General features: G+C 48.3%; 1 protein-coding gene across 1 annotated transcript in view; it reads left to right on the forward strand.

The window, feature by feature from the left end:
• The window catches only part of LOC137504078 (alcohol dehydrogenase 1-like), a 42,182-nt gene that overhangs the window by 21,602 nt on the left and 7,720 nt on the right, over window positions 1–12,860 (forward strand). The window contains exon 6 of the mRNA XM_068232045.1: window positions 9,286–9,546. Coding sequence (XP_068088146.1) covers window positions 9,286–9,546 — 261 coding nt within the window. The remainder of the gene's footprint in view (window positions 1–9,285; window positions 9,547–12,860) is intronic.

Raw genomic sequence — 12,860 nt, forward strand, 5'->3', positions numbered from 1 at the left:
GGTGGTTGGGGGGAGGGTGGGATTGGGTGTGGTGGGAAGTGGGGTCTCAGAGGCAATCAAACAATCACGGGACAATCAAAGCCGATCACGGGACAATCAAATACAATTACAGCACAATCGAATACAATCGCAGCACAAGCAAATCTGATGCACTCAGAAGGTGGTGGTTGCAGGTGGTTGAGGGGAGGGTGGGGTTGGGTGTGGTGGGAAGTGGGGTCTCAGAGGCAATCAAACAATCACGGGACAATCGAAGCCGATCACGGGACAATCAAATACAATTACAGCACAATCTAATACAATCGCAGCACAAGCAAATCTGATGCACTCAGAAGGTGGTGGTTGGAGGTGGTTGGGGGGAGGGTGGGGTTGGGTGTGGTGGGAAGTGGGGTCTCAGAGGCAATCAAACAATCACGGGACAATTGAAGCCGATCACGGGACAATCAAATACAATTACAGCACAATCGAATCCAATCGCCGCACAATCAAATCTGATGCACTCGGAAGGTGATGGGGGGTGGGGGTGGTGGTGGGGTGGGGGTTGTTGGGAAGTGGGGTCTCAGAGGCAATCAAACAATCACGGGACAATCGAAGCAGATCACGGGACAATCAAATACAATTGCAGCACAATCAAATACAATTGCAGCACAATCGAATACAATCACAGCACAGTCAAATACAATGCACTCGGACGGTGATTAGGGGGGGGGGGGGTCTGAGGGCGATTTGAGGGGGTGGGGGGTTGATCAGGAGCCCGCACGGGGCAGACTGAGTCCTGATCTGATGAGAGGCAGACACAGGGGGTTACTGATCGCAGATCAGTTAGTGATTGCTGGGGAGGACAGATGTAAACAAAGAGCAGGGGATGTAATCAGGAGGGGGGTCTGAGGGCAATCGAGGGTCTGGGCAGGTGATCGGTTACCCTCGCGGGGCAGTTAGGGTCTGCTCTAATGGGTGGGGGTGCTGAGGGGTGATGGACAGGTGATAGACAGGTGATCAGAGGGGGATCAGGGGGTAAGGTAGCTGTATACAGATGTATACAGTATACAGGGGGGTAGTCTGGAATGGGGTGTGGGGGTGATCTAAAGGTAGGGGGGGGGATCAGGGGTGACTAGGAGGCAGTTAGGGACCTAACGCAGGGGATAGCGTCGCTAGTTAGTGATAGGTGGGGGGGGGGGGGTTTAAAGGGGTGCAAGGGTGCTGGGCAGGGGTCTGCTGGGGTGATCAGGGGGGGTATGAGGCCTGGGGTGGGAGATCAGGGGGGCTAGGTAAAAAAAAAAAGCTGTGTGCAATATACCTTACAAAGTGCTTCCTCCTCGCTGGTGGTCTCTGCAACAATGAGACCACGAGGCGAGGAGGAAGCACGTATAAGGCACTTTGTTTACCTAACAAAGTGCCTTATACTCCCTGATTGGCTCCTTCTGCGGATTCCTCCGCTCGCCGGCGCTGCTAAGTGGCCGGCGAGCGGAGACAAAATGCCGGGCTATCGATCCCGGGCGGAGGATCGCGTCACGGATGATGCGATCGCTCCGCCCATGCCCTTACAAGGACCGCCGCCTCTGTGGGTGAGCTGGTCCTTGCGGGCTCCACTTCCCGGCCGCCGCTGTGCGTTAGGCGGTCGGGAAGTGGTTAATATATTTTGTAGCCAGTGGCATACCTACCACAGGGCTGCAGGTGCTCACAGTCCTGGGTGTGCTTCAGAAGTTGCCTGACATTAGTAGCCATGTGCACTGGCTGCTGTAATACCAGAGTGCCCTGGACTATTGATTATTTACCCTGATCAGGGTAATTCATCAATAATGCAGGGCAGTCTGCTGTTGCAGAAGCCAGTGATACAGGTGTTGACAGCCAACTTTTGTAGTGAGCAGGGAAGCAGGCTCCAGGCAATTTTAGATTAGCTTGATTGCAGATAATCATATCTCTTTTGCCAGCTTCCCCTCACACCCGGTTGTCTTCGCCCATGCCCCTTTCCTCTTTTCAGATTTCAGTGGCTTCTTTTAAAAGCATGTATCTCTGCTAAACAGCACTGGTGATGTTTGCAGTCCTGAAGAGTCCTTCCTGCCATTTCTCTTCTCCCACCAGGCTCTCTGCCTTGTGCCACTACCTCTTTATCCCCCCTCCTCCTATGCACTACCCTCTTTCATATGTCCCCCTTTTATTGAATGAGGGGGGTTCTGTAAATAATCGGCACCGGATGTCAAATTCTCTAGGTATGCCTCTGTTTCTAGCTACTTCAGGTCAGAGCTAATGCTTCTCCTCACACTAGAACTATCCAGGCCTAGCATCACCATGGGTCTCTACACATACTAGCAAACTCAGACATGAACGTTACTTATGTACATTACGTTAAGTACACACATGCAATTTTTTGTCACTTGGCAGGTATTAGGGCTTAATCCCTCAAGTGACAGTTCATGGCTGGTGTTGCACAGATGCTTCCCTAGCCTCTAGGCTAGAGATCTGTTCTATTACTATGGAGGCGGCGTATATACAACAAGCTGTGCAAAACAGAGTGAGAGAAGAGCTCATGTCCCCGTGTACTTCCGAAGACAAGCAGATCTGTACTGCACATGTTGGAGTTCGTGCTTGCGCATGAGCAGTATGGATGCACCCATCTTCGGAGGCATTCGGGGACGCAAGTGCTTCCAAAGTCATCTGAGGAACCCAAAGGCAACAATTTTGAATAGGGTACAGCGAGGGAATGAGGGCTGGGAAGTCTCTATGGCAGGTAGTGTTGGGCGAACATCTAGATGTTCAGGTTCGGGCCGAACAGGCCGAACATGGCCGCGATGTTCGGGTGTTCGACCCGAACTCCGAACATAATGGAAGTCAATGGGGACCCGAACTTTTGTGCTTTGTAAAGCCTCCTTACATGCTACATACCCCAAATTTACAGGGTATGTGCACCTTGGGAGTGGGTACAAGAGGAAAAATTTTTTTAGCAAAAAGAGCTTATAGTTTTTGAGAAAATCGATTTTAAAGTTTCAAAAGGAAAACTGTCTTTTAAATGCGGGAAATGTCATTTTTTCTTTGCACAGGTAACATGCTTTTTGTCGGCATGCAGTCATAAATGTAATACATATAAGAGGTTCCAGGAAAAGGGACCGGTAACGCTAACCCAGCAGCAGCACACGTGATGGAACAGGAGGAGGGTGGCGCAGGAGGAGAAGGCCACGCTTTGAGACACAACAACCCAGGCCTTGCATGAGGACAAGAAGCGTGCGGATAGCAATTTGCATTTTGTCGCCATGCAGTCATAAATGTAATACAGATGAGAGGTTCAATAAACAGGGACCGGAAACGCTAACCCATCACAGATGTTCATTGTTCATGTTACTTGGTTGGGGTCCGGGAGTGTTGCGTAGTCGTTTCCAATCCAGGATTGATTCATTTTAATTTGAGTCAGACGGTCTGCATTTTCTGTGGAGAGGCGGATACGCCGCCGATCTGTGACGATGCCTCCGACAGCACTGAAACAGCGTTCCGACATAACGCTGGCTGCCGGGCAAGCCAGCACCTCTATTGCGTACATTGCCAGTTTGTGCCAGGTGTCTAGCTTCGATACCCAATAGTTGAAGGGTGCAGATGGATTGTTCAACACAGCTACGCCATCTGACATGTAGTCCTTGACCATCTTCTCCAGGCGATCGGTGTTGGAGGTGGATCTGCACGCTTGCTGTTCTGTGTGCTGCTGCATGGGTGTCAGAAAATGTTCCCACTCCAAGGACACTGCCGATACCATTCCCTTTTGGGCACTAGCTGCGGCTTGTGTTGTTTGCTGCCCTCCTGGTCGTCCTGGGTTTGCGGAAGTCAGTCTGTCGGCGTACAACTGGCTAGAGGAGGGGGAGGATGTCAATCTCCTCTCTAAAGTCTCCACAAGGGCCTGCTGGTATTCTTCCATTTTGACCTGTCTGGCTCTTTCTTCAAGCAGTTTTGGAACATTGTGTTTGTACCGTGGATCCAGAAGGGTATAAACCCAGTAATTGGTGTTGTCCAGAATGCGCACAATGCGTGGGTCGCGTTTAATGCAGTCCTAGGCCGAAGAGGTCATAGCCTAGGGTCACAAAACCTGTTTATTTGGGCAATTTCAATGGTGGCGAGTCTGACGTACATAAATCGCAGCAATGGCCGTTAGCAACGTCTGAATCTCACGAAATGTCTCATGCAGGTAGAAGACATATTGTTAGACTTGGGCTCCAAAGATGGGTTCCCTACATCTCTGCAAACCAGAGTTACAGGGCTCCAAATTTGGTAAAATCCCCCATAGGCTTTCATTGGGCCTCCTATTTACAGTTCCAAAATCTCACATCTTTTCAAAGGGCAATTACTCAGCAGTGGCAAATTTTCTAGCATTGTAGGGACCCTTAGGGGGAACATGACTGGTGAGTTTCGGGCCCCTAGGCCAAAGAGGTCATAGCCTAGGGTCACAAAAACCTGTTTATTTGGGCTATTTCAATGGTAGTGATGGTGACGTACATAAATCACAGCAATGGCCGTTAGCAAAGTCTGAATCTCACGAAATGTCTCATGCAGGTAGAAGACATATTGTTAGACTTGGATTCCAAAGATGGGGTCCCTACATCTCTGCAAACCAGAGTTACAGGGGTCCAAAATTGGTAAAATCCCCCATAGGATTTCATTGCCTCCCTATTTCACTTTCCAAAATCTCACATCTTTTCAAAGGGCAATGGCTCAGCAGTACCAAATTTTCTAGCATTGTAGGGACCCCTAGGGGGAACATGACTGGTGAGTTTCGGGCCCCTAGGCCGAAGAGGTCATAGCCTAGGGTCACAAAAACCTGTTTATTTGGGCTATTTCAATGGTAGTGATGGTGACGTACATAAATCGCAGCAATGGCCGTTAGCAAAGTCTGAATCTCACGAAATGTCTCATGCAGGTAGAAGACATATTGTTAGACTTGGATTCCAAAGATGGGGTCCCTACATCTCTGCAAACCAGAGTTACAGGGGTCCAAAATTGGTAAAATCCCCCGTAGGATTTCATTGCCTCCCTATTTCACTTTCCAAAATCTCACATCTTTTCAAAGGGCAATGGCTCAGCAGTACCAAATTTTCTAGCATTGTAGGGACCCTTAGGGGGAACATGACTGGTGAGTTTCGGGCCCCTAGGCCAAAGAGGTCATAGCCTAGGGTCACAAAAACCTGTTTATTTGGGCTATTTCAATGGTAGTGATGGTGACGTACATAAATCGCAGCAATGGCCGTTAGCAAAGTCTGAATCTCATGAAATGTCTCATGCAGGTAGAAGACATATTGTTAGACTTGGATTCCAAAGATGGGGTCCCTACATCTCTGCAAACCAGAGTTACAGGGGTCCAAAATTGGTAAAATCCCCCATAGGATTTCATTGCCTCCCTATTTCACTTTCCAAAATCTCACATCTTTTCAAAGGGCAATGGCTCAGCAGTACCAAATTTTCTAGCATTGTAGGGACCCTTAGGGGGAACATGACTGGTGAGTTTCGGGCCCCTAGGCCGAAGAGGTCATAGCCTAGGGTCACAAAAACCTGTTTATTTGGGCTATTTCAATGGTAGTGATGGTGACGTACATAAATCGCAGCAATGGCCGTTAGCAAAGTCTGAATCTCACGAAATGTCTCATGCAGGTAGAAGACATATTGTTAGACTTGGATTCCAAAGATGGGGTCCCTACATCTCTGCAAACCAGAGTTACAGGGGTCCAAAATTGGTAAAATCCCCCATAGGATTTCATTGCCTCCCTATTTCACTTTCCAAAATCTCACATCTTTTCAAAGGGCAATGGCTCAGCAGTACCAAATTTTCTAGCATTGTAGGGACCCTTAGGGGGATCATGACTGGTGAGTTTTGCCACTGCTGAGCCATTGCCCTTTGAAATGGTGTGAGATTTTGGAACGGTAAATAGGAGGCCCAATGAAAGCCTATGGGGGATTTTACCAATTTTGGACCCCTGTAACTCTGGTTTGCAGAGATGTAGGGACCCCATCTTTGGAATCCAAGTCTAACAATATGTCTTCTACCTGCATGAGACATTTCGTGAGATTCAGACGTTGCTAACGGCCATGGCTGAGATTTATGTACGCCACCATCACTACCATTGAAATAGCCCAAATAAACAGGTTTTTGTGACCCTAGGCTATGACCTCTTCGGCCTAGGGGCCCGAAACTCACCAGTCATGTTCCCCCTAAGGGTCCCTACAATGCTAGAAAATTTGGTACTGCTGAGCCATTGCCCTTTGAAAAGATGTGAGATTTTGGAAAGTGAAATAGGGAGGCAATGAAATCCTATGGGGGATTTTACCAATTTTGGACCCCTGTAACTCTGGTTTGCAGAGATGTAGGGACCCCATCTTTGGAATCCAAGTCTAACAATATGTCTTCTACCTGCATGAGACATTTCGTGAGATTCAGACTTTGCTAACGGCCATTGCTGCGATTTATGTACGTCACCATCACTACCATTGAAATAGCCCAAATAAACAGGTTTTTGTGACCCTAGGCTATGACCTCTTCGGCCTAGGGGCCCGAAACTCACCAGTCATGTTCCCCCTAAGGGTCCCTACAATGCTAGAAAATTTGGTACTGCTGAGCCATTGCCCTTTGAAAAGATGTGAGATTTTGGAAAGTGAAATAGGGAGGCAATGAAATCCTATGGGGGATTTTACCAATTTTGGACCCCTGTAACTCTGGTTTGCAGAGATGTAGGGACCCCATCTTTGGAATCCAAGTCTAACAATATGTCTTCTACCTGCATGAGACATTTCGTGAGATTCAGACTTTGCTAACGGCCATTGCTGCGATTTATGTACGTCACCATCACTACCATTGAAATAGCCCAAATAAACAGGTTTTTGTGACCCTAGGCTATGACCTCTTTGGCCTAGGGGCCCGAAACTCACCAGTCATGTTCCCCCTAAGGGTCCCTACAATGCTAGAAAATTTGCCACTGCTGAGTAATTGCCCTTTGAAAAGATGTGAGATTTTGGAACTGTAAATAGGAGGCAGAATGAAAGCCTATGGGGGATTTTACCAAATTTGGAGCCCTGTAACTCTGGTTTGCAGAGATGTAGGGAACCCATCTTTGGAGCCCAAGTCTAACAATATGTCTTCTACCTGCATGAGACATTTCGTGAGATTCAGACGTTGCTAACGGCCATTGCTGCGATTTATGTACGTCAGACTCGCCACCATTGAAATTGCCCAAATAAACAGGTTTTGTGACCCTAGGCTATGACCTCTTCGGCCTAGGACTGCATTGAACGCGACCCACGCATTGTGCGCATTCTGGACAACACCAATTACTGGGTTTATACCCTTCTGGATCCACGGTACAAACACAATGTTCCAAAACTGCTTGAAGAAAGAGCCAGACAGGTCAAAATGGAAGAATACCAGCAGGCCCTTGTGGAGACTTTAGAGAGGAGATTGACATCCTCCCCCTCCTCTAGCCAGTTGTACGCCGACAGACTGACTTCCGCAAACCCAGGACGACCAGGAGGGCAGCAAACAACACAAGCCGCAGCTAGTGCCCAAAAGGGAATGGTATCGGCAGTGTCCTTGGAGTGGGAACATTTTCTGACACCCATGCAGCAGCACACAGAACAGCAAGCGTGCAGATCCACCTCCAACACCGATCGCCTGGAGAAGATGGTCAAGGACTACATGTCAGATGGCGTAGCTGTGTTGAACAATCCATCTGCACCCTTCAACTATTGGGTATCGAAGCTAGACACCTGGCACAAACTGGCAATGTACGCAATAGAGGTGCTGGCTTGCTCGGCAGCCAGCGTTATGTCGGAACGCTGTTTCAGTGCTGCCGGAGGCATCGTCACAGATCGGCGGCGTATCCGCCTCTCCACAGAAAATGCAGACCGTCTGACTCAAATTAAAATGAATCAATCCTGGATTGGAAACGACTACGCAACACTCCCGGACCCCAACCAAGTAACATGAACAATGAACATCTGTGATGGGTTAGCGTTTCCGGTCCCTGTTTATTGAACCTCTCATCTGTATTACATTTATGACTGCATGGCGACAAAATGCAAATTGCTATCCGCACGCTTCTTGTCCTCATGCAAGGCCTGGGTTGTTGTGTCTCAAAGCGTGGCCTTCTCCTCCTGCGCCACCCTCCTCCTGTTCCATCACGTGTGCTGCTGCTGGGTTAGCGTTACCGGTCCCTTTTCCTGGAACCTCTTATATGTATTACATTTATGACTGCATGCCGACAAAAAGCATGTTACCTGTGCAAAGAAAACAGACATTTCCCGCATTTAAAAGACAGTTTTCCCTTTGAAACTTTAAAATCGATTTTCTCAAAAACTACAAGCTCTTTTTGCTAAATTTTTTTTTCCTCTTGTACCCACTCCCAAGGTGCACATACCCTGTAAATTTGGGGTATGTAGCATATAAGGAGGCTTTACAAAGCACGAAAGTTCGGGTCCCCATTGACTTCCATTATGTTCGGAGTTCGGCCATGTTCGGCCCGAACCCGAACATCTAGATGTTCGCCCAACACTACACGTGACCCGTTCGGCCAATCACAGCACTAGCCGAACGTTCGGGTAACGTTCGGCCATGCGCTCTTAGTTCGGCCATATGGCCGAACAGTTTGGCCGAACACCATCAGGTGTTCGGCCGAACCCGAACATCACCCGAACAGGGTGATGTTCTGCAGAACCCGAACAGTGGCGAACACTGTTCGCCCAACACTAATGGCAGGGAGACTGCTGGGGGCCCGGAGTATACATAAAATCATTACATTGAATATAGGTATTGATTCCCAAAATCATGCCTAGAGAGAACTCCCAGCAGCAGCCAGTCATGTGGCGCCAGAAGAACGTCTTGTGCACCAGACAGTGAAGAATACCCAGGTGACAACCTGCCATCTAGTTGGACAGCAGTGTCACTTGGTGCGGAATTGGAAGCCAGTGAATGACTGCTAACTTGTTTCTACAGTATGTGGATGGGTGATGCCAGCACTGCCAGGCGCCAATTATTTATTTAAAGGTGCAGTGAGCTGCATCTTTAAGTAATACATTTTATGTTTGGGGGGGGGGGGGGGGGGGGGGGAAGTGATAAAGCCTCAGTGGGCCGCATTTGTGAGTTTGAGGACCACTGCTCTATGGGATCCAGAGCTCTCCCTCTAAATATGTGAGTATCCAACTTTTTTTTTTATACAGCTCACCTCATGATTGCTTCAAGAGCAATAGTTTTATGAATAATTGTAAGAAGTGATAGTGTAAGTTAAATTGTATGTCTTAACTTTTATTTAATTTGATCTGTCACAGGTCACGCCAGGATCCACATGTGCTGTGTTTGGCTTAGGTGGCATCGGCTTGTCAGTGATAATCGGATGCAAAGTTGCTGGAGCCGCTCAAATCATTGCAATTGATATAAACACTGATAAATTTGCTAAAGCGATAGAATTAGGTGCTACTGAGTGTATCAACCCAAAGGACTGTGAGGAGCCCATCCATGAGTTGCTGGCAAAGACAACTGAAGGAGGAGTTCACTATAGCTTTGAATGCATTGGAAATCCTGATGTCATGGTCAGTGTCGCTAAACTGTAATAATGGTTATTTCTTAACCACTTGAGGACCCACCCTTTACCCCCCCCCCTTAAGGACCAGCGCTGTTTGTTGTGATCTGTGCTGGGTGGGCTCTGCAGCCCCCAGCACAGATCAGGGTGTATGCTGAGCGATCAGATCGCCCCCCTTTTCTCCCCCTATGGGGATGATGTGCAGGGGGGGTCTGATCGCTCCTGCTGGCTGTATTGTTGCGGGGGGGGGGGGGCACCTCAAAGCCCCCCTCCACGGCGAAATTCCGCTTCTCCCTCTCCTACCTTGCCCCCTGGTGATCAGGGCTGCACAGGACGTTATCCGTCCTGTGCAGCCTGTGACAGGACGTCCCCTGTCACATGGCGGCGATCCCCGGCCGCTGATTGGCCGGGGATCGCCGATCTGCCTTACGGCCGTACAATGTAAACAAAGGAGACATACGTCTCCTACGTTTACATTTAGTCTGCGAGCCGCAATCAGCGGCTCGCAGGCTATTCACGGAGACCGAGATCTGACAGGAAACTTCCTGATTAATTAGGGAGGCACCTGGCAACGCAGAACTGCGTCGCTGGTCCTCCAGCTACCACTTTGCCGCCGCACGGTATGAGTGTGCGGTCGGCAAGTGGTTAAAACCGTTTAATTTCTCAATGGTTACCCTAATCCAGAAAAATTCATGAAACATTTCTGTCATTGATTACATGTGCAATGCTTATGGACGAATGGCCTCACTCATATCAGCTACCCTTTGCCGCGTTCTAGGATCGGACGGAGCTTTGCTCAGGGTACAGCTGCCAGGGGGAGCGCATGCAAATAGTGCACAACAGGAGCATGACTCACCTACCTGGGATCTAGCGCAGCAAAATGTGACAGTACACCACATCTCCTTCCTGGTCTTAGGCACTCTGTCACACAGGTAACAGCTCCCTCATAGGGAACGCTGTTACCAGCGTGACAAAACACTGAAGACCAGGAAGGAGATGCAGTGTAGTGTCACATTTAGCTGTGCTGAATCTCGGCTAAGTGTGTCACACTCCCGTTCCGCATTAAATGCATGTGCCCCCCCCCCCCCCCCCATCCACTGTATACCTTATGAGGCAGCTGACTACCTCATGGGGCACTCCAGATAACTTATGGGGGCATTCTGGCTAGTGACTACCTTATGGGGCGCTCTGGCTACCGTATGGGGGGGGGGCACGCTGGCTACCTTATGGGGCTTTCTGGCTAGTGGCTACCTTAATGGGGCACTCTGGCTACCTTATGGAGACACTCTGGCTACTCTACAGGGGGGCACTGACTACCTGATGGGGGCACTGTGCTTACCTTATGGGGGGCAGTCTGGCTACCTTATGGGGGCACTCTGGCTACCTTATTGGGGCATTCTGGCTACCTTAAGGGGGGCACTCTGGCTACCTTAAAGCAAACCTGAACAGAGAATTTAAAGTCAAAATAAACATACACACATCACACTCACCTCCCCATGTAGTCTGCTTATCAACCTCTTTCTTCTCTCCTGCTTTGTTTGTCCACTGTGATCAGTGGAATTCTCCATCCTCCATTTTGAAACTGGCAATTACCTCATAACAGCTTCCTGGTCAGCACACTGTTAACCCCCTGCCGACCGCGTCATGCCAATGGGCGTGGCCGCGGCGGCAGCCCCAGGACCACCTAATGCCGATTGGCGTAAAGTCCTGGGGCCAGCTAATGCAGGTGATTGCACGCAGGCTGTGCGCGCATCTCCTCTTTGGGGGGCGGAGCTCTGTCCCGCCTTCAGTCTCCGAGCGGCTATTGCCACTCGGGAGACTGTTAGACGGCATGATCACCGTCTATTTACATGTACAGCGCTGCGATCGGCAGCAGCGCTGTACTGGGGACAGTCGTGTTCCACGGCTGTCTCCCTGGGGAACAAGAGAGCGATCGGCTCTCATAGGCAGAAGCCTAAGACAGCCGAACGCCGTAATTGGCTGGCTGTGGGGAGGAAGGGAGGGAAGATATTTAAAGAAACAGTGTTTTTTAATTAAAAAACACTACGGTAACAATAATATTTATAAAAAAAAATAAACATGGGGGGAGCGATCAGACCCCACCAACAGAGAGCTCTGTTGCTGGGGAGAAAAGGGGGGGAATCACTTGTGTGCTGTGTTGTGCAGCCCTGCATCTTGGCCTTAAAGCTGCAGTGGCATATTTTACTAAAAATGGCCTGGTCACTAGGGGGGTTTAGCACTGTGGTCCTCAAGAGGTTAAAGAGGAACTGCAGTGGAAATAATGTCATGCAAAAAAGTGTTTAATTTTTTTTACAATTATTTATACAAATTTAGTAAGATTTGCCCATTGTAAAATCTTTCCTGATTTACATTCTGACATTTATCACATGGCGACATTTTTACTGCTGGCAGGTGATGTCTGTGGAAAGAGATGATGCATTTTTGGCAGTTGGAAACAGCTGTTATTTTTCCCACAATGCAACAAAACTCCCACAGTGTGATGTCAGTACTTAGGTGCTGACATCACACTGTGGGAGGGGTTTCACCACAATATCAACCATACAGAGCCCCCAATGATCCGTTTGAAAAAAGGAAAAGATTTTTAATTGGAAAGGGGGTATCAGCTACTGATTGGGATAAAGTTCAATCCTTAGTTACATTTACTTTTTAAACTGTAAATATTGCCCACTTGAGCCATAGGGAAAGATGGACATTTCCTTGCTCATCAGCTGTCTTTTCAGTTATAACTGATAGCAACTGATATATTTCAGTTCTGACAAAATCTTGTCAGAACTGGAAGGAATCGTTGTAACAAGAAAATGGTGAGCTTCTGAGAGGAACTGACGGTGAAGTAAGTATGTAATATTCATTTGCAGGTACATACTAAGTTTATTTTTAAAAAAATTTACTCGGTTCAGGTTCACTTTAAGGGGCGAACTCTGGCTTCCTTGTGGGGGCACTCTGGCAAATCTGACAAATCTACGGGGGAGGGGGGGCACACAGTTTATAGCCTCACGGAGCATTATCAAACGTTTATCAAACACTTTATCAAACGTTTGATAATTTACCTCATGGGTAAAAATCTCATTTTAAATTCACTAAGGTGTTATATATTTATTGAATGTTTTACCGATAAAACGTTCAACAAATATATAACACCTTAGTGAGATTTTACCCATGAGGTAAATCATCAAACGTTTGATAAAGTGTTTGATAAACGTTTGATAATGCTCCGTGAATTGAGGCCTATGTGAGGTCTATAGCCTAGAAACTGCCCTGCAGCTACCAAACGAATTTAAGGCCTCTTGCGTACTACCCGTATAT

Source organism: Hyperolius riggenbachi, chromosome 1 (assembly GCF_040937935.1).
Source record: "Hyperolius riggenbachi isolate aHypRig1 chromosome 1, aHypRig1.pri, whole genome shotgun sequence".
NCBI lineage: Eukaryota > Metazoa > Chordata > Amphibia > Anura > Hyperoliidae > Hyperolius > Hyperolius riggenbachi.